Here is a 20,718-nt window from a genome sequence, read left to right as displayed (position 1 = left end):
AAATATAATCAGTTGGGAGAGAAATAATGCATAAAAGACAAATAAACAAATAAATAATGTGTAGGTAGTAGTTGCCATCCAAATACTGGATGAATATCCAGGTCGATGTGACTTCTATTCTCCATATCCAGGATAACGCTAACAACTTGGGCCTTTTAAACAGATTACATGGTTTAAAATCCTAGCTCTGCCATTTATTTTCCAAGGAAGGTTATCAAATGTTGCAAAAATTAGTTGTCTCTCAGAAATTCAATTTAATTGGGCATCCTGTGAACAAATGATTCACTTGTGTTCCAGTTAACTCCTCTGAACAATGAGGATGATGGTAGTATATTCCCACCTGGCAAGGTTGTTATGAGGATTAAAAGAGATAATCCATTAAAATGCTTATATAATGTCTAATCCAAGTAGGTATTTAATAAACGTTATTACTGTGCTCGTCTGATAATAAACTTTTAGGAGGTTTACATATGGATCAGGGATAAATGAGGCTGGGGTGCTTGTCACTCTGCAAATGCTTAATTAAATACTGGTTGAAGGAGAATCTCTACAAATGTAACTGTCATAATATGAGGAAATTGAAGAATATAAACCAAGACTAAAGAACTCTAAAGAAAAGAAGGTAGACAAAAGTAAGAAACGGTACTAAAAAATATCCAGTAACTCTGACATGAACTACATAACCTGTTTTCAAAGAAACCGGTGTCAAACTCAGAGGGCCTGTGGGCTTTGTCAGTTAACAAAGATTATTTAAATCTGTAAGACCCTCTTCTATAGAGAATGCTAAAGCCAAAATCATTTGCAACATTTAAATTATTTCAAAATCTAAACTTAGAATAAAAGCAGACTCGAGCAAATGGATTATTTTAAGAAGTGACAATTTTGGGGCACCTGGGTGGCTCAGTCAGCTAAGTGTCTGCCTTTGGCTTGGATCATGATCCCAGGGTCCTAGGATCCAGCCCCGTGCCTTGGCATGGAATTTGCTTGTCCCTCTCCCTTTGCCCCTCCCCCAAACTTGTGCTTGTGCTCTCTCTCTCTCTCTCTCTCAAATAAATGAAATCTTTAAAAAAAAAAAGGGGGGGTGAGGGGATAATTTTGAAGTATGCCACTTATAAAGAGGACCCTGTAATAAATATCCACAGAGAAATAGATAGGTGTAAGCCAGAGAATCCTATAGCTCTGGGGACAAGAGGAAAATATTTCTTAACAGAGTGAAAAAAATATATACTTTATACAAATAAATACCACCCCATGTTTTAAACAAAAACAAAGCAACAGAAAATAATGGCTGTCACTGAGATTAAGCTTTTTAAATTTTTCTGAGTTCTTGAAGATACTACTGAACAATTTTTTTAAATGGAACCAGTCTTCTTTTATAATGACAGTTAATTTTTTAAAGTATTCTTTTAATTGATTTCTTTGTTGTAAAAAAAAAATCTATATAAGAGAAAGCCATTGAAATTAAACTGTGCTTCATAGGAAAGTTATATAAGCCTTGGAAGAAGGCTACTCTCCACAAAGGTAGAAAACTAAAGAGATACATCACATAATGGAGCATTAAAGCTCCAAGCATTAATTATTTAAAGAAAAATCAATTAAATAGCTTATTGAAATTGATGTTTGGTTTTCAGACCAAAAATAAGTGAAACCACAATGTAGATTGAAATAGATATCAAAGTTAAACCTAAATAATGAAAAATGACCTCAACTTCTTTTTGATGGGTAATAGATTGCCACAGGAAAAAAAAAATTAGGGCATGGAGAAGAATTTATTGAGCAAAAGTTAGGAATTATGACTCTTTTAAGGCAGAAAATGAATGGAGAGAAATAAACACCAAACTCAGGCTAGTGATTACCTTTGGGAAAGGAGAATAGGGAAGGAGTGGTATAAAATGGCCCTAACCATACTTATAATCATTTATGTCTCGGGTGGGGTGGGGGGTGGGAGGGATTAGGATTGGGGGGAAAGATGTAAAATATTAACATGATAAAGATAGGTGGCAAGCATTTGGAAGATACATTTTCCCCAATATTTTGTTTGCCTAAAATATTTCGTAACTGTTTTTAATTGTTGGAAACAGACTTCTAATCTTTATTTTGGGGGTTTGGTTTGCTGATGGCATACAAAATTATCCTAAGAGCCTAAGAGACACATTGTCTCACAACCAAAAATCCATATATATCATTGTGAAGCAGCATCCAATTTAAGAAGACTGGTATGGCAGATTATTGGGTACTCCATTTCCTTTGATTATGGCAGAAGCACTAATTAAAAAAAATAAATATATGCCAGTTTATTAAATCTAGGTATTCCCAAATTCCTACTAAAGATGCTCTCATTTCCAGAGTGATGGCTAATACTTTAAAATTACATCTCCCAAGCCTCTAATCTATAGCTCTAACAATTATGAGCTTCAAACCCAAAATTCCAATAGCCTCTGGACATTGTAGAATGTCACCTATTGGATCTCAGTCAAATTCTATCTATTATAAGCAAATGCATATTCTCTACTCAACCTGATCTTCAAGTAATATCAGATGGAACAAAATAAAATTTAAAAAATGTATTAAATATTAAAAAGCAGACCATATTCTAACTTAGTCATGATAAGCTTTCTTTCAACCCACACCCAGCTAATTATTTTTGCTTACTTCTTATTACGGAAAATGTCCAGAGTACACAAAAATAGACAAAACAGAATAAATCTCCACGAGCATAACTTAAATAATTACAAAAATTTTGTCAATCTTGTTTCACTCCTACTTACTTTTTTCCCTAAAGTGTTTTAAAGCAAATCCCACATATCATGTCAATTCATTCATAAATGCTTTAAGATTTCTCTTATTTATTTGAGAGAGAGAATGTGAAGGGGGGAAGGGGCAGAGGAAGAGGGAGAGAGAAACTCAAGAAGACTCCATGCTGGGTATAGAACCTGACGTGGGACTTGATCTCATGACCCTGAGATCAAATCTGAGCTGAAACCAAGAGTCTGATGCTTAACTGACTGCTCCACCCAAGCACCTCCTCCACCTTTTTTTTTTTTTTTAGATTTATTTATTTATTTGAGAGAGAGGGAGAGTGCAGGAACACTCATAAATACTTTAAATACTTCACTATGCATCACCAACAAATAGGAACTTTACTCTTTCTTAAGGAAAGATAACAAAACCCTCCCATAGTTCTCCATAGTATGTGGTATTCTCCACAGTGTGGGTAAGTATAAACTGACGACAAACGCAATCTTGCCTTCTACTTTCATCTTCCTAAATGCCTACTTAACATTAATGAAAAGCAGTATGTCATGACGTAGAAATGATAGCACCAAAAGCTATAAAATAAATTTAGAAAGGTTTCACATGTGAAATCACAACAGAACCCTAAATTACGTTTCCCATCAAGTTAACCATTCCCAATGGAATGCTCTGCCTACATGTTCAAATTCAGTGAGGTCACACGTGCAGGAGAACGTACGCTACGTGAAAAACTCCAGCATACAGAACAGTGCGTGGCACACAGTAGGTGATCAATAAATATTTACTGCCGACCTATTCAAATGACAGCCCTGGAAAATGTCAATGGTAAAACTGCCCAAAACCAAGCTGGAGATTTGTTTTAGGAACAAAGCTATTGTACTGCAACTGAACTGTAGAGAGTCTCCCTCAAATAGAAGGGAAATGGGGCCGCTTAATAGTAGTTTGAGGAAAATACCACTAGGTGTCAGACATGAATCAAAATTTTCTGGCAGGATAACCTACTTGGGCCAGAAAGACTCTGCAAGAGTGTTATTCATTCAACAAGTATTTACTAAGCTCGTAAATGTGCCCGGTGCCGATTATCCTGCAATGAACAAAACAGTCCTGGGATCTGCCTTCTGGAGTATTTGAAGTTTATGCAGCATCATTTTTTTCTCTCTCTCTAAAGTTTCAGGAATTTCACAAAGTATGTCTCACGTGTGGATTCACAGCCCTGCCATTCCTGTTGTGCTGGATTTTAACTTCTCTGCAAACCCAGGAAAATTTGTTACAGTGTTCTGACCACAACTATCTTTCCATCTCTGTTGGACCCCTTAACTAATTCAACTCGCTCCTCACTTTCATCAAGACCTTCCATCTCCTTTAGCCCTCCCTATTCTTCAAGCCTATCAGGCTCCCTCCAGAAATCACTTTCTTTCATCACTCATTATTTCAACAAGATCCACCAGCAACCTCAACCTCCTTCCTCCCTCGACCTTTTAAAGCATTCAATTTGCCAATCTCCCGACTATGGAGAATTCCGTCCATATGCCCACTCTGTTGCTCTTGTCCTGCTATTTTAGTTGAATAACACTACATAACCCCTAACCCAATGATTTATAATTTCCAAGTTCAGCTAAGTTCTTGATACTGCTCACTAAAGTCTCTTGCTTTGTTTTAATCCCCATTCCCTCAAAGCAGCTGTTTCAAACTTCGAATGATCTTCTTGACCTCGCTATTCCATCTTGATTTTCCCACACTCTTGGGATAGCCTTGTCTCTGATGGCACTGTACCTTCATTGCTGTATCCTCATTTTTTTTAATCTTTGCCCATCCTTGCTTCCTTTTGTTCTACCTCAAGTAAGGATTTAGTTACTGGCCTTCTTCAGGACCCTGTTTCCCTCACGTTCTCCTCTCATGTGTAAAACTTCAGTCAATCTCTGTTCTTCTCTCCACTGGACAGGCATACATGTTCTGAGAGACAGACAAAAGCTTCCTGAACTTAAAAGAACAGCAAAACTCCCTGTCCTTCCATGTAGCTATAATTGCTTATTCTCCTTTCCTTCCTTTTCATACTTCTTGAAGAATGGTCTATACTCTCCTTTCTTTACTTCTAAATTCAGGGTTTCTCAGACACTGACAAGTATCCCCTCCAGGGCAAAACTTTCCACCCGCCCCATTCCCATCCTCATTCAGTTTCCCTGCTCTAATGTATGTTCCAACCCACCGAGACTTGGTTTCCATTGTCCCTCTCTGCTCACTGTACTGGAACTCTTCTCAGTAACTTAACCAATTTGCTACTTGTCAAATTGGGTCTAACAGTATCCTTTTTAGTCCCCATCCAAATGGAATTTCTATGACAAATGATAAGTTATCCAGTCCCCCCTTAAAAATGATCACTTCTTACTTAGCAGGTCATCAACTCCCCCTGGTTGTTCTCATGCCTTCCAAAACTTATTCTCAGACTTCCTTTCTGATTCTTCTTTCTCTGACCTTCTTAGATGTTATCTTCCCTAGGGTCCTATCTTTATTCTATGTTTTCATGCTCTCTGGGCATGGTTTCATTTATGTCTAGGACTTAATTATAGCATATCTAATAATGACTTCCAAATCTATTTTCAACCCCACTTTTCCCTATGGGATCTACATCCAAATTTTTAACTAGGTACTGAACATTCTACAGGCCATCAGAAATACAACTTATCCCAAACTAATCCTGTTTTCCCCAGAGGAAGGAGGTGGGTATGTTTCCCCTCCAGAACCCCACAGTTAACAGCCTCTCCATCTATCTACTCATTCCTGCCAGAGAAGCTAAGCATAACTTCACAAATCATCCTGAGTTGGTGACATAAAATCCATCCCCGAGCCTGACCAGCAACTCTGGGCAAACATAACTTCCAGATATCTCTGAAATCTATTCTAGAACACTGGTTTTCCTTCCTTCTGATGAAATCCGAGTCGTCTGTCAACAGCACAAAGACATCCCACCTGAGACCCCCTTCCCTGGTGCTTAGGTGATGATTCTCTGTGCTGTGGCCCACCACCAATGTACTCGCCTCTGCTGCTGAACATACGTGATTATTCGACACTTTCATCCTCCATCAGGGTCGGGGCTTCCTGAAGCCGGGGCCTTCACCTTACACAGACGTCCGTTAAATGTATACATGCCAGGAACCGTTCTGAGCTTTAAGCCAAAATAATAAAGTTCCTGTTCTACATTCCAATTGAGGCAGATGATGTTCAAGAAGAAATAAGTAGTATGAGAGGTGGTGATAAGCGTTAGGGAGAATAATAAGCAGAGTGGGAAGGGGGGAAGAGTGAAAGGCAGGGCTGTAGGACTATTCTCATGACACGGTCAGGCAAGTCCTCTCTAACAGGTGACACGTGAACAACTACCTGAAGAAAGCCAGGTTAAAGGCCCTCCTGCGCCCTTCCCAGCAATGAGATTAGTGACTTGCTTGTGGCAGTGACTCAACAAATATTTGCTACGTGAATGAATTAACAGGAAACATATTTCTAGATTTAATGTACGTAGCATTCCTATACAAATTATTTCTATTCTGGAAAATTATGTTAAACTTCGAAAGCAGGGACCATAACTATCACAATTAACTTAATAACTGCACCTATGAATCACATACTTTGAATGTGGACTAGCTGGAGAGCAATCGGGAAAAAAAAAAATGGAACTATCCAGCCAGATGGTGTCTGTGATCAAGGTCTTAAGTCAGACAGCAGCTGGGAAAAGAGCTCAAAATCACCTAATTACAGGGTCACCTCTGCAACATTTTCTGTAGAGAAGTTTTTCCAGAGGACAGCCTAGAACATGACTACTCCAATCATGTACTTTCCTTGACTTTTTCACCTTTATAGCCCTATCTCTAATTAGCTCTCTGAGACCCTAAATTTCCTATTTCTTAAAGGTTTTAGAATGCTTCCAGAAACTCTTAAAATTGCATTTATTTTCTTGACTGCTGAAGTAACTTCATGCCTTTCAAAGTCTTAAAACCAACTCCAAAAAATTGGATTCCTGACAGTGCCTACTTAATCCAATCAAATTCCTTTCACTTTAGATAACTGTGAAAATGGTTTCCTGGAACTTCAAAAGTGAAGTTGGATTTTTTTTTTTTAAAGATTTTATTTATTTATTTGAGAGAGAGAATGAGATAGAGAGAGCATGAGAGGGGGGAGGGTCAGAGGGAGAAGCAGACTCCCTGCTGAGCAGGGAGCCCGATGTGGGACTCGATCCCAGGACTCCGGGATCATGACCTGAGCCGAAGGCAGTCGCTTAACCAACTGAGCCACCCAGGCGCCCTAGATTTTTTTTTTTTTTTTAACTCTCATCTAACTTGACCACCTGACCAGTGGACTTTACAAAGAGGTTTCCCAAATTCCTACTGAAGTCCAGGATTACTATATTTTTGTTACTACTGCCCCAGCTTATACACTTAGCAGCTACGTGAAATAAGCTCTCTAAAAGCTTTGTGTTAAAAGGGAGGAAGGTGAAAGAAAGGAAGGCAGGCAGGTAGGAGACAATAATTTTCTTCCTCGAAAGCGGAGGCACAGACATGAACATGCTGAGTTGTGCAGCTTTGGGAACAGTCATTTTGGAACAGGGCCAAGTTAAGGTGGTGGTGCCTCCCTTTATTCAAAGCATTGACTCAACAACATTTGAGCTCCTCCCAGGTACTTACTAGGCACTGAAAATTCAACAATTAAACACAATTTCCTTCCTTAATGATCCTTGTTCTTAAAGTAATACATAAAAACACTGTTTTCATAAATGCAATGAATACTCTGCGTATGGGAGAAAACTTCAGTTTGCATACTCTAATAACGAATTTTTGATAAAGGATATAATCGCGCCTCTTATTTCTGCATTTTCCCATATCAGATCTGTGTTGCTATCATCATCTCCTAGGATCAGGTAGAGGAGGAGGCAGAAAGTCTCTGCTTGTTTATCACGTAGCAGGAACAATCACTCAGATTAACTGTCTTCAAAATATGAGTAGGGATTTTCCGGAAGAGAATGAGAGAAATTAACCATGAAGCATCAAACAATCTATTTATTCCATCTTGTACAAGTATGCTTCCCAACATTTTGAGAATAACTATCACTTTCTTGCCCTCAGCATCTCTTTGGCAAGCCAAAGTTTCAAGTTCCTTCAATCTTTTCAAAAACTACACATCATAGTTTTAAAATTTACATATATCCTTGCCATCAGTCCTTTATTTCTGGGGTTCCCCAGTGTTTTGACCGTGTCCTATTTAATCAGAAGAAGATCCAGGAGCCCTCATTTCCCGTTTTCCCACCTATCAAATGGAGAGGAATAAAATAAATATATTGAGGTTAAGTTGTTAATAGCGAAATGTAGAATCACTTATCTTTGTGTGTGTGTATATGGGTGTGCATGTGTATATACATGTGTGTATGTATGTGTGTTTATGTGTATGTATATAAGCTTACACATATTTATATTAGGAAACATTGCCCATAATAGTAAACTGCAAATAACTTGGTAATTTTATTTTATCTATGTTGACAGGATATAAATGTATTTGAATAAGACAAATATGTGGGCAGCAAATCTTCTAATGAAGTATCAATGTACTAACAAATTGAACTAGTACAGGGGAATGCATCATTTATATCTGAACCACAGTACATATACATGTAAGCCTAGCTGCTAGAATACTGATCCCAAAATACTATTAATATCAATAATATAATCTATGTCCAGGCTACTGAACATGAGCTCCTTCCATTTTAAGGGTTTCTCCACCCAGCAAGCAGAAGAAAAACCCAAGTTCTATCTAGTTATGAATCTATTAGGAGATTCTCCCACATTAATAATAAGGGTAACTAGAAATAATGCTCCCACCAACCCAAAGGCTACCTGGGTGCTAAGAAAGGTAAGGGGGAAAAGGGAAGGAAACCAATCTTTACTAAGTGGCTATGGACCAAACTGCACATAGATTTGTAGGCTAAACATATAATAGCCTGGTTCTGTATAAAAACAAACACCAATCTATTTGAAAACAACTTTTTCATCCTAGATCTCAAAATATTCCCAGTAATAATTTTTGAAGGTCAACAAAGGCAAAATAGTCCAATATACAAACAACAACAAACAAACCCAAAACAAAACAAAACAACTTACTCTGACCTAGAACCAGCAGGGAAAAAAAAAAAACAAAAAAAAAAACAGAAAGGAGAAACAGACCCACAAAAGTTCCTGATAGTGGAATTACCAGACGCAGATTATAAAACAACTCTGCATACTATATTTGAAGAAGAAGAAGAAGAGGAAGAAAAAAAAAAGCTTAAACATGATAAAGAGAAATCTATAAGAAGCAATCGTGTATAATTTGGTGCATTACCCTAAAGAATTTCTAACAATCAAAATTTAAAACCCAAACCGCTAAGAAGAAAATTATTAGATATGTATTGGAAGAAATTATCTAAATGCAGCTAAGGAAGAATTGAAAAAACAAAAAAGGAAAAAATAGAGAATTTCGGAAACATGGGGGACAGAATAATAACACCTAACATTTGTTTAATTGAATCCCAGAAGAATTGAAGGGAGCATTGAAAGACAGATAATATGTGAGGAAATACTAGCTGTAAATTTTCTAAAATTGATCATAGACACCCATCAACAGACACAAGAAGCTCAATGAACTGCAAGCAAGAAAAATAAAATTCTCACCAATCACATTATTACAAAATGGCCAAACACCAAAGATATGGAGAAAATCTTAACAGCAGATATAAAGTTTGCCTTGAAAAAACCAATAAACCAAAATATGAATTCGTACTAGCAAGAATATAAGCCAAAAGAGAGCAGGATATTTCAACTTCAATATGTTGAAAGACAGTATCAACATAGAATTCTGTAGCCAGCAACAATCTCTTCCAAAAATGAGAGCAAAACAAAGATTTTTCAGGAAAAAAACAAAAAACAAGCAAAAACCCCAAGAGAACTGCAACATAACATAAAAGTAACTTACAAGTAGGGGGGAGATAAGTAGAGCTAACATGTCCTAAGGTCCTTATATTGTTTCAGAGGAGAATAAAATATGAATTAGCACTAGACTTTGATAAACTTGCATATTCTAATTTCTAGAATAACCACTAAAGAATTGCAATATATTATTTAATCTTAAAAGAGAAAAGAAAAATAAGAAATTCAAAATAAAACAGAAACTTCAAAATAAAGGAGATTAAACAATAAATGTTATTAATTATATTAAACATAAACAGACAAAAATTTCCAAATCTAACGATGGTGAACTAGGCTGTTTCAGGATCAGCTTTTTCACCCATGAGCAACAACCAGAAAAGCTGGACTAAGTACAGGTAACATTCGTGTGAAGGCACAGAAAGCCTCCAAGGCACGAGGACTCAAAGGGACAAGATCCCAAAGAGAAGGAAGTCCAGTGAGGTGAGCTCAATGTTTTGCACTGCTCTTCACCTTGAGGTTCTTTCTGCTTCCGAAGTACTGGCTGAGAGACTAAGGAGTTGCACAGAACTTCCATCAGTCTCAAAGGGCCAGGAGGACACAAATGGGTATCTGAGGCCAGCCAAGGAAGAGGGTCTGGAAAACACTATATGCTTTCAGATGGGGCCTCCAAAGGACTACATCGTGTGAGTAGGGGTGAAAAAGAGAAAGCCCAAGCATGTCAAGTGTGCAGGTGTGCTGCGCAGATTTCCTTTGAGAGAACGTGCTGTGGTGAGCACAGCTGAATGACAGCCCCAGCTGCCACACCTTTAGATCCACCACCATGTTCGCACAGAGGCCACACTTCCCCACTCTGGCCCAAAGCAGGATTCTGCTCAAGGGCAGTGTTTGCTTGGGAGCTCCTCAGTGGCCTCACAGAGACCTCCTTACATTGTGCTGCAGTCTGGCATCTTTCCTACCAAATCCTCCCTTCCCTCTCTTCTTTCACATATGTCAGACCTGCAGTGTGGTCTGAAGTCTTCCCCTGCATCTCCCCGCTCCCTTCTTTTTCATCCTTCACACAGGCATTTCTCCCAGTAAATCTCTGGCATGTCTAATGCTGTCTTGCCATCTGTTCCTGTTTTGGCATCTGTTTCTCAGAGAACTCGAACTGTTAAGTCAAGCATTAAAGAGACTAAGGCCTATCTTTAGGTAAAGGCAATCCCTGAACAGAGATGCAAAAATCCTAAATACAACAGAAACCAAACCTGGCAATATGTGAAAAGTTTCATATACTATGAAGAAGCTCGGTTTGGTCCAGTAATGCAGTGCTTAACAGCTGGAAAAATAAATCAATGTAATTCACTATATTAAGAGATTAAAGGAAAAAAATAAAAGGTTTATGCCAAAAGGTGCAGAAAAATTCAACACTTACTCATGGGAGAGATAGACAAATTCATGGATTAGAAGATTCAATTATTTCACATGTTTTCAAATAATGAAATATGGTAACTAATATAAAACCAATTAAAATTCCAACAGAATTTGTTTGTAGGTGTAGAAACTGAAAAACTGATTCTCAAAAGGTTTATGGTATTGCAAACGGACAAAAATAGCCAATCCAATCAGGAAAAACTGAAAGAACTACTCTACCAAATAGCAACATTTATTATATAATAATTAGAGTAATTAAGATCACAATCTTGCTGCAAAGAAAGTGACCAATGCAATAGAACAGAGGTTGGCAAACTGTGTGTAAAGAGGCAAACAGTAAATATTTTAGGCTTTGCAGAACGCATACGGTCTCTGCCACATATTCTTTTTTTTAAACAACTGTTTAAAAATATAGAACCATTCTTAGTTTGGAAGCTATACAGAAGTGAGGCACAGGCCAACTCCTAGAATAGAGGAAAAGTCCAGAAACAGACCTACACATATACAGATACTTTATGATCAAGGTGGTATTACAGAGCAGTAAAAAGAGCATACTTTCACTAAGTAGTGCAGGGTTAAATGCATATTCATATGGGAAAAAAATTAATCTTGACTTCATACTACATGTAAACATAGCCAATTACAGGTAAACTCTAGTTTAATTGTGTATGATAACACAATTCAGCATCTTGTAGATAACAGGGAAAATATCTTTGTGACCATGCAGTAGAAAAAATTCTTAAGTAGGACTCCCAAGTATTAGCCATAAAAGGAAAGACTGACAATTTAGACTACATTAAAATTGGGAACTTCCCTTTATCAAAATCACTAATAAGAAACTGAAAGGCAAGTCACAGCTGGATATCTGATACAGATATAACTAATAAAATCCTCATCAAGAATATTTAAAGAACTCTTACAGATTTTCTTTAAAAAGAGCACTGATACCTAGTAACCAAATAAAAGGTAATCAAGCCCGTTAGTTTACAAGAAAATTAAAATTAACCCATATTCCATACCATTGTACACCTACTAGAATGACTAAAATTAAAAAGACTGACAAGTGCTAAATGTTAGTAAGGATATGGCATGACTGGGACTCTCACACCCTAAGGTTGAGTACATAAATCAGTACAATCACTTTGAAAAAAGACTTAGCAATATCTACTAAATGTAACTGTAAGCATACCTATGACTCAGCAATGTCACTCCTGGATAGACATAACCACTAGAAATAAGCACATTTGTGCCCCAAAATACATGTATAAGAATGCTCATAGCTGCACTGGTTGAAACAGATTAGTGGGAAAATCTAACTAAAGCTGTGTATGTTCTCTTTGTTTTACATCAACTTTGGTGAGGTGTAACTTACATATGATAAAATGCACCCATTTTAAGTGCTCACTTCCTAAGTTTTGACAAATGTATAATCCCATGTAACCACCACCACAGTCAAGATATAGAACATTTCCATCGTGCTGGAGACTTCCCCTATGTGCCTTCCCAATCAATTCAGGCAACCATGAATTGGTTTAGATTTATCTTTCCTCTCATACAAATGGAATCAGACAGTCTGTACTCTTTTGTGCTTGGTTTCTTTCACTCATCAAAATGTTTTTGACAGGAAAAGCATGAGCAACAAAAGAAAAAGTACAGAAATTAGATTTCATCAAAATTAAGAACTTTTGTGCATCAAAGGACATTATCAGGAGAGTGAAAAAACAATCTACAGAATGAGAGAAAATATATGCAAATCACATATCTGATAATAATCTACTCTCTAGAATATATATATAGAACACTTACAACTCAAAAACAAAAAGACAAACAACCCAATAAAAAAAAAAATGAGCAATGGACTTGAATAGACATCTCTCCAAAGAAGACACACAAATGGCTAACTAGCACATGAAACGATGCTCACCATCACTAGTTATTAAGGAAATGCAAAGCAAAACCACAATGAGATCCCACTTCACATTCATTAGGTTGGCCATAATTCAAAAATGGAAAATAACAGGCGTTGATGAAGATGTAGAGAAATCGGGGCCTTCACACACTGCTGGTGGGAATAGAAAAATGTTGCAGTTGCTGTGGAAAACAGTTTGGCAGTTCCCCAAATGTTAAACAGAGAATGACCATAAAACACAGCAATCCCACTCTCCTAGATATATACCCCAAAGATATGAAAGCAGGGACTCAAACAAAAACTTGCATATGCAAGTTTGTAGCAGCACTAATCACAGTAGCCAAAAGGGGGAAAACGGTCCAAATGTCCACCGACGGATGAATGGATAAACAAATTGTGGTATATACATGCAAGGGAATATTATTCAGCCAGGAATGAATTACCGATACCTGCCACACATGGACAAAACTCAGAAACATTACACTAAGTGAAGAAGCCATTTGAAAAAGGTTAAATAAAATACCAGAATAGGTGAGTCCAAAGGCACAGAAAACAGACTGGTGATTATCCGGGACTCTGGGGAGGGGAGAACAGTGAATGACAGCTTAATGGAAATGGGCTTCCTTTTGGAGCAATGAAAATGTTTTAGAACTACATAGAGGTGGTAGATGTTCATACATGTCCTTTAATTCTGTACTAAATGCCAGTGAATTGTTCACTTTAAAATGGTGAATTTTATATTCTATGAATTTCACCTCAATATAAGAAATGGTTTTTGAGATTGATCCAGAAGGCTGTGTGTATTCCACTGCATGGATATATCACAATTGGGTTATCTATTCATATGTTGATGAATACTTTGATTGAATCCAGTGTTTGCTGATTATGAATAAAGCAGCTATGAATGTTCCGGTATAAACATTTTTGCAGGCAAATGTTTCATCTATCTTTGGTAAATACCTATGAGTGCCCTTACCATTTCATAAAAGTAAGTGAAAAATATCAAAAACAGTTCTATCAGTCATAAAATGCATAGGTATCAAAACTATTAACCACATCAAAGATGGAAATCAACTGCAAATAATAAAGCAGTGGTGCTGTATCCTTTGCTGCTGAACAGACTTAAGCCAATAGGACATGTTCAATTAGGAAGATGAAGAAGAAAAGTAAAGAACAAGTATGAAATGCTAATATTAGCTTAGCCAAAACTGTATCTGAAAGTTGAATTACGATCTTTTCAGACTCTTTACCATTCAGGGGAACAGAACCCTCTTTCTTACACATTTCCAAGGATGAATTACGAGAGTAAAGAATTGTCTGAGAAACCATGGTAGAAACCAGGAGGAAACCCTAGAACTAGATGGCTTGAGCCTGGAAGTCCAAGACTGTCCCTTGCTAGTTACTTAAACACTTCATGCCTCCGTTTCTGGAGGTGATACTATCCACCCCAGAAGGCTGATGAGTTAATCCACACAAAATCTCAGGACAGTGCCTGGCACATTGTAAGTCAGCTGCCACCACTGCCACCAGCTTCTCCTTCTCCTCTTCCTCCTTCCTCAACATCATCACATCTCTACTTCCTAAGGTATCTTCAAGATAATGTCAAGACACCTGTGGATAGTCTACTGAATGGTATTAAAAATTATTAAAAATACGTAACTAATTAGTATATTTACCTACCTATCAGAGACACTCAAATTGTTTAAACTGTCAATATAGTTAAAAATGGGCCCCAAGGGGTTTAGTTAATGCCCAGAGACATCAGCAGAGACCCAGGGAACTCACTTAGTATTGCTACAGTTTAGAAATAATGAAACACGCTTCTATTGCCCTATTCCACACTATAGACCGTGGACCTGCCCATAATAAGAATTTCCTCTTACAACAAATTTTCAGGTCCATTTTTTAGTGTTATATTATTCTGAGGGAATAGGTTTTCAGCCTATTAATGGAAATTAGTGGCATAAAATACACTCAATTTTCTCAGCTTTCCAGAATTTACCTCTTCATTAAATGGAAGAATGTTTGGTCTCTAAGCATTTGGGTACTGTGTAGCTGGCATAAAATGATGAACTGGCCCAATTAGATTTTACTCTCAGGAATCTGGAAGTATTATGATGAGAGAGGAAGGAAAATAGAAGATACAGTGAGGGCTGTACCTTATACAGATGTCGGCTCATGAGAAAATCAGGTATAATAAAAATTAACTATGAAAGTCATTTAGATCCTCCAGTAAATACCAGAGTTTGGGTCTTTGGAAGATCAAAGCCAAGATCCTGTTATTGTTATTGTTATTGTTATTGTAGCTTTTCAGGTCCCAATTCTGGTGCCTGGGGAGCAGTTGCTCTTGACATTGAATTTGGAGATGCCCTGTTGGTTTTTTAGAATTAATACATCTTTCCTAAGGTGCTTTGTGGAAATTTCTATTTCTTGCCACTAAAAGAGCCTTGGTTAAAAAAATCCCAAACATAGGCTACACAGCTGTCCGGTCAGAAACAACTGCTATCACAAAATACAAATTTTTACCATACTGAGAAAATTTATTATATTCCCAGTGACTTTTTTTCTACTTTAATGCTTAAATATAGATTTTAATCCCAAAGTAGAAATCCAACAGTTACTTAAGCACCTAATAAAATGTTAAACACATTTTAAGATACTGGAAGTGTCCCCACAATTAAACTGAGATAGAATTTTTACTCATGGAGTAAGCAGAAAAGAAATAATAGTAATTACAAACCTTCAATTGTTCTTATTTTGATTACTTATGAATATATTCTCCAGAGATTTAAGGGACAACAGGGCAACAGCAAGACAGCAATTATCTACGAGCAACTATTATCACCGAAAAATATTTTTCTACTTTGATGGCCTTTTTATTGTAAATACTACTTTCATCATAATACAGAAAGCTAATCAACAAGAAAAAAATAATTTTAAAACACAAGACGGTACACATAGACAGTATATAAGAAACATAATAGGATGGGAAAGTTGGGTAAGGAGAATAATCAGAAAATTAAGTGGCAAAAGAGATTCCACTAAATTGCCAAAAGGAAAGAACACTAAAACAAACCCTTCCCACTGTTTCACAGAATTCTGGCATTGTAACAGGATCTCTTAGGAAGGAGTCTGAATAAAATTCTGGCAATTCCTTCCTCTCCAGTGATTCTAGGCTTTGACTTGGATCATTACACTGGAGGCTGGGATTCTATTTCATTAAAACAAAATTTACATAAAAGGATTTTGTAATCTCACTAGGCTTGAAAATAAGTTTTAAGAGAAAATGAAACTGTAAAATAAAAAACAACATTTGGTTGATTAAAATGATAAACTAAATGTCGTTTGTCTCTAAATAGGTTGCATTGTCAAAAATGATCTATAAAGGAAATGTTTTCACATAAAATACGCTCTTATGGTTGGTTGATGGGTTGAGTTGGAATGGTATTTTTTTTTCAAGATTTTATTTATTTATTTGACAGAGAGAGACACAGTGAGAGAGGGAACACAAGCAGGGGGAGTGGGAGAGGGAGAAGCAGGCTTCCCGCGGAGCAGGGAGCCCGAGGCGGGGCTCGATCCCAGGACCCTGAGATCATGACCTGAGCAGAAGGCAGACACCTAACGACTGAGCCACCCAGGCACCCCGGAATGGTATTATGAGTGCTATACTTTGGTGAACTAGGCCTCTGTGGACTAACCCGTGACCCCACTACCAACTGTGATGACAAGAGCAAACCTCGGTCCTGGGAGGCAAAGGAGGCAGAGCACTAGGCATTCCTTAAACTCAATGAACTTTCCGAGTCCACTGCTAGCCAGGTGTTCAGAATTGAGTAATAAGTGATGGCTGCTCCTATAAATGTTCAGGGCTTCTAAACTTAGGATATCCCTGACTTTTATGTGAATTCTTTGTCCTTAGGTATCCACAAATATGACAAATATGGAGCAAGCGTCTTTTTTTTTTTTTTTAAGATTTTATTTATTTGAGAGAGAGAGAGAGCAAGCAAGAGAGCACAAGCAGGGGGAGAGGCAGGCAGAGGGAGAAGCAGACTCCCCTCGGAGCAGGGAGCCCGCCGCAGGGCTCGATCCCAGGACCCCGGGATCATGACCTGAGCCAAAGGTAGATGCCCAACCGACTGAGACACCCAGGTGGCCCCTAAACCTCTTTGTTTTTAACTTTGTCAAGGCAGAGAAATATCACAGAATAATTTCATAACATACTAAATATATCCTATTTCATCCACTAATTCTTAACTTTACATAAGTCAAACAATTTTTCAAAAGACAGCATTATTTATTTTAAAGATTATTTATTTGAGAAAGAGAGACAAAACGTGCATGTGTGAGCAGGAGGAGGGGCAAAGGGAGAGGGAGAAAGAATCCTCAAGCAAACTCCCTGCTGAGCATGGAGTCTGACCCATGGCTTGATCTCACGACCCAGAGATCATGACCTGAGCTGAAACCAAGAGTCGGACGCTTAACCGACTGAGCCACCCTCGCGCCCCAAAAGACAGCATTATTTTTAAACAAAAATAAATGAAGAAAAGTAATAAAGAGAAGTAAGATGGCAGAGTTAAATGCAGATGAACTTAGACACCTGGTCTGGAAGTCCAGCTCTGTTCCTCAGCGGTGTGATCTTGGGCAAGTCATTTCACATCTTTCTCAGCCTGGATTTCCTCATCTACAAAATGGGGATACTGTCTCACATCTCTCAGCATTATTTTGAGTATGAAATAGGATAGTAACATATACTATGATGCCTGGCATGGATTAAGTCTTCAGCCAGACGATGAATAGAATTTATCCTGTGCGTTACAGGATGTTCTGCGCGTCTCTGGCCTCTACCCTAGATGCCAGGAGCACCATCCCCACTACCACCAATCGGGACAACCAAAAACGTCTACAGATACTGCCACGTGTCCCCGGGGAGGAAAGCTGTCCCCAGTTGAGAAGCCCTTTATTTAAAGAGACTGGACCTTGGGGTTTTGAAATCACCTTACACTGAAGATACATTAAAAAACAGTCATCTGAAGGAACGGTATTAAGGATATTATCTACTGAATTACTCTTTTGTTTTCCATTACGAGGGCACATGGGGGAAATTTGTCTCGGCTTCAGTGCTAACAGGATGCTGTTTTCTTACAGATAATGTGAAGCCTTAACTAAGCATATTTTTGTTTGTTCTTTGGCCACTAGAAAAGCTCAAAAGCAAATTTATAACCCAGTATAGGATCTACAGCACACATTTATGTATAGTAAATCTCCCCAGAAGTCAGTTTAATTCATTTTTTTTCACCAGGAACTTTTTAATCTTATTTTTTAATCTTATTACAATACATGTATTTCTCCATGTGGACACAAACCCTTTTTTGAATGAGGTCAGGTAAACATTAATAAATAACACAGGTATTTAAACTGTAATATTCCCCCAGCAGATCACTCCTGTCCAAATATGCTTCTGTCAGACCTCGATCTAGTTTCCCCTCCAAGTGTTTCAGTCTGTTCTCTCTAGTCAAAGCAAATAACTAAACCCACTCGCTTCGGTGAGCTATGTCAGATACATACTCTGCATAAAGTTTTAGAACTGTTTCCCTACATTTATTAGAAGAAAATCTCTCCCAGTGGAGAGCAGAACAAGACAGGCATGAGATTCTAGATACTGTGTGTCATAGGCTGCCCAGGCACCAGCACATCATTCTGCAAGATGATGGGAAGACAGAGGACCCTCATCCTCCTTTCTCTTGCTGGTGCTGGTTTTGTAAGGTTTCCCTTTCCTCACTAACACCTGTTTCTAACCCGTGCCAAGTAACATTTGGAATTCATCCTGAACCCCAGCATTATGACAGATGGTGACGCAAGACTGGCCCTTCTTGCACAACAGAGACAACTCTGAAGGGTCCTACACTCACAGATGACTTCTGATAATGCTAAAGGAAATGGCTTTCCTCTCATTTAACCCTCAGCATAACCATTCTGAGACTTCAAATCAGATATGGGTATTACCAAGCTGAGTGGACGAACAGGTGAGCGGATAAACAATCTGTGCTATATTCAAACAAGGGAAAACTACTCAGCAAAAAATAAAAAGATAGCACTGTTAGTACCTACACATACAATGTGGTGGGACCTCAAAAATACTATGCCAAGCAAAAGACACAAAAGAGTACATCTTGTATTATTCCATGTATAAGAAGCTCTCAAAGAGGCAAAACTGATCTACAGTGATGGAAAGCAGATTAGTGATTGTCTAGGAACAGCAAAGGGGCACAAGGAAACTTTATGGGATGATGAAAAGGTTCATTTTTTTTTTTTTATTGAAGCATATAGTTAACATACAATGTTACATTAGTTTCGGGTATAAAACATAGTTTTTCTACTGAAAGGTTCTTTTTGGTATCATATCTTGATTGGGATGGTGGTTTCACAAGTTATATATTTATCGAAATGCACCTGAGGTATAACTATACACTTAAAATAGGTGCAAATATGGTATTCTTGTTAAAAATATGTAACTTCCAGCTAATGATGAGAAAACACCAGACAAAGCCAAATTGATGGGCAATCTATGAAATCACTGACTAGGACTCTTCAAAAGTGTTAAGGCCATGAGATACAAGGATAGACTTGAGGCTCTGTCACAGACTAGAGGAGACTGAAGAGGCAGGACACCTGAATGCAAAGTGGAATCCTGAAACAGAGAAAGGACGCGAGGAGAGACTGGTAAAACCCAAATAAAGTCTGTAGTTTAGATAGCAGTATTGTACCAATGCTAATTTCTTAATTTTGTTCACTGTGCCACGATTATGTAAGTTGTTGAACATTAGGGGAAGTCAAATGAAGGATATATGGAAACTGTGCTATTCTAGCAAGTTTTTTTTTGGTCTCAAATGATCTAGAAATAAAAGTTTTTAAAATGAGTGCATTTTATTGTATGTAAATTTTAGCTTATTAGAGTTCACATAAAATTAAAACAAAAATACGTGGACGTTATTAAGAAATATCCCTATCCCCAGCCTGATTCTCCTTTTAAACTCATTAAATATAATGCTTAAGTCAGGAGTAAGACTAACTATAAGAAGACCCAAAATGCTCTACTTCTCAATATTTGAGTCAATAAATCTACCAGATAAAACACACAGCACTTCTTACCTAAAAGAACTACTAAATTTAGATTACTAATTAAATAAAAATATCAGAATTAGTTTCCTCAGAATCATTTATGTTCCCCCACATAAATACTAATAACAATAAAGTCATCACATGTTCAAATCATGATGAGCCAATGGGATCCATAGAACTCTGAAGTTGACAGTAAAATTATTTGATTTCTATGACTCTCGCATCTAAGAGTTATACATTTGGACTCCAAAAACTGTATCAGCTCATTTATTATTACTTAAAGAACAGAAAGATGTGTAGAAAAACATTCAGAGAAAAATTAAAACTTTTATAGCATACCTCCTCTGTTGCCATTTTCTTCATCCTACAATATAAAAAAATATATCCATATATGAATACTTATTTATAAACTCTAGTGAAATCACAGCAAGGCTCAACTCAATTCAAACCGCCCTCCCCAAGGTGTGCCAATAATAATCTCATTAAACGCCCTTTCCCAGAAGGAGGGAGCTTTCCTACACAGATAGGAGGGGAGGTTGAGAGGAAGACAAGGAGACAGGAACTATTTTGTGGGGTTTTTTTTCA

The 20,718-nt window shown here is 37.5% G+C and overlaps 1 protein-coding gene across 1 annotated transcript in view; it reads right to left on the bottom strand.

The window, feature by feature from the left end:
• ARHGAP21 (Rho GTPase activating protein 21) overlaps positions 1-20,718 on the bottom strand; it is a 124,718-nt gene that overhangs the window by 46,369 nt on the left and 57,631 nt on the right. Inside the window, 1 exon segment of the mRNA XM_054507337.2 lies at positions 20,473-20,497. Coding sequence (XP_054363312.1) covers positions 20,473-20,497 — 25 coding nt within the window.

This window comes from Mirounga angustirostris, unplaced genomic scaffold (assembly GCF_029215605.1).
Source record: "Mirounga angustirostris isolate CCGP_5_RB_7025 unplaced genomic scaffold, mMirAng1.0.hap1 SCAF_5, whole genome shotgun sequence".
NCBI classification, from domain to species: Eukaryota; Metazoa; Chordata; class Mammalia; order Carnivora; family Phocidae; genus Mirounga; species Mirounga angustirostris.
The sequence above is the reverse complement of the archived record's forward strand: the minus strand, read 5'-3'. Positions and strand labels throughout refer to the sequence as shown.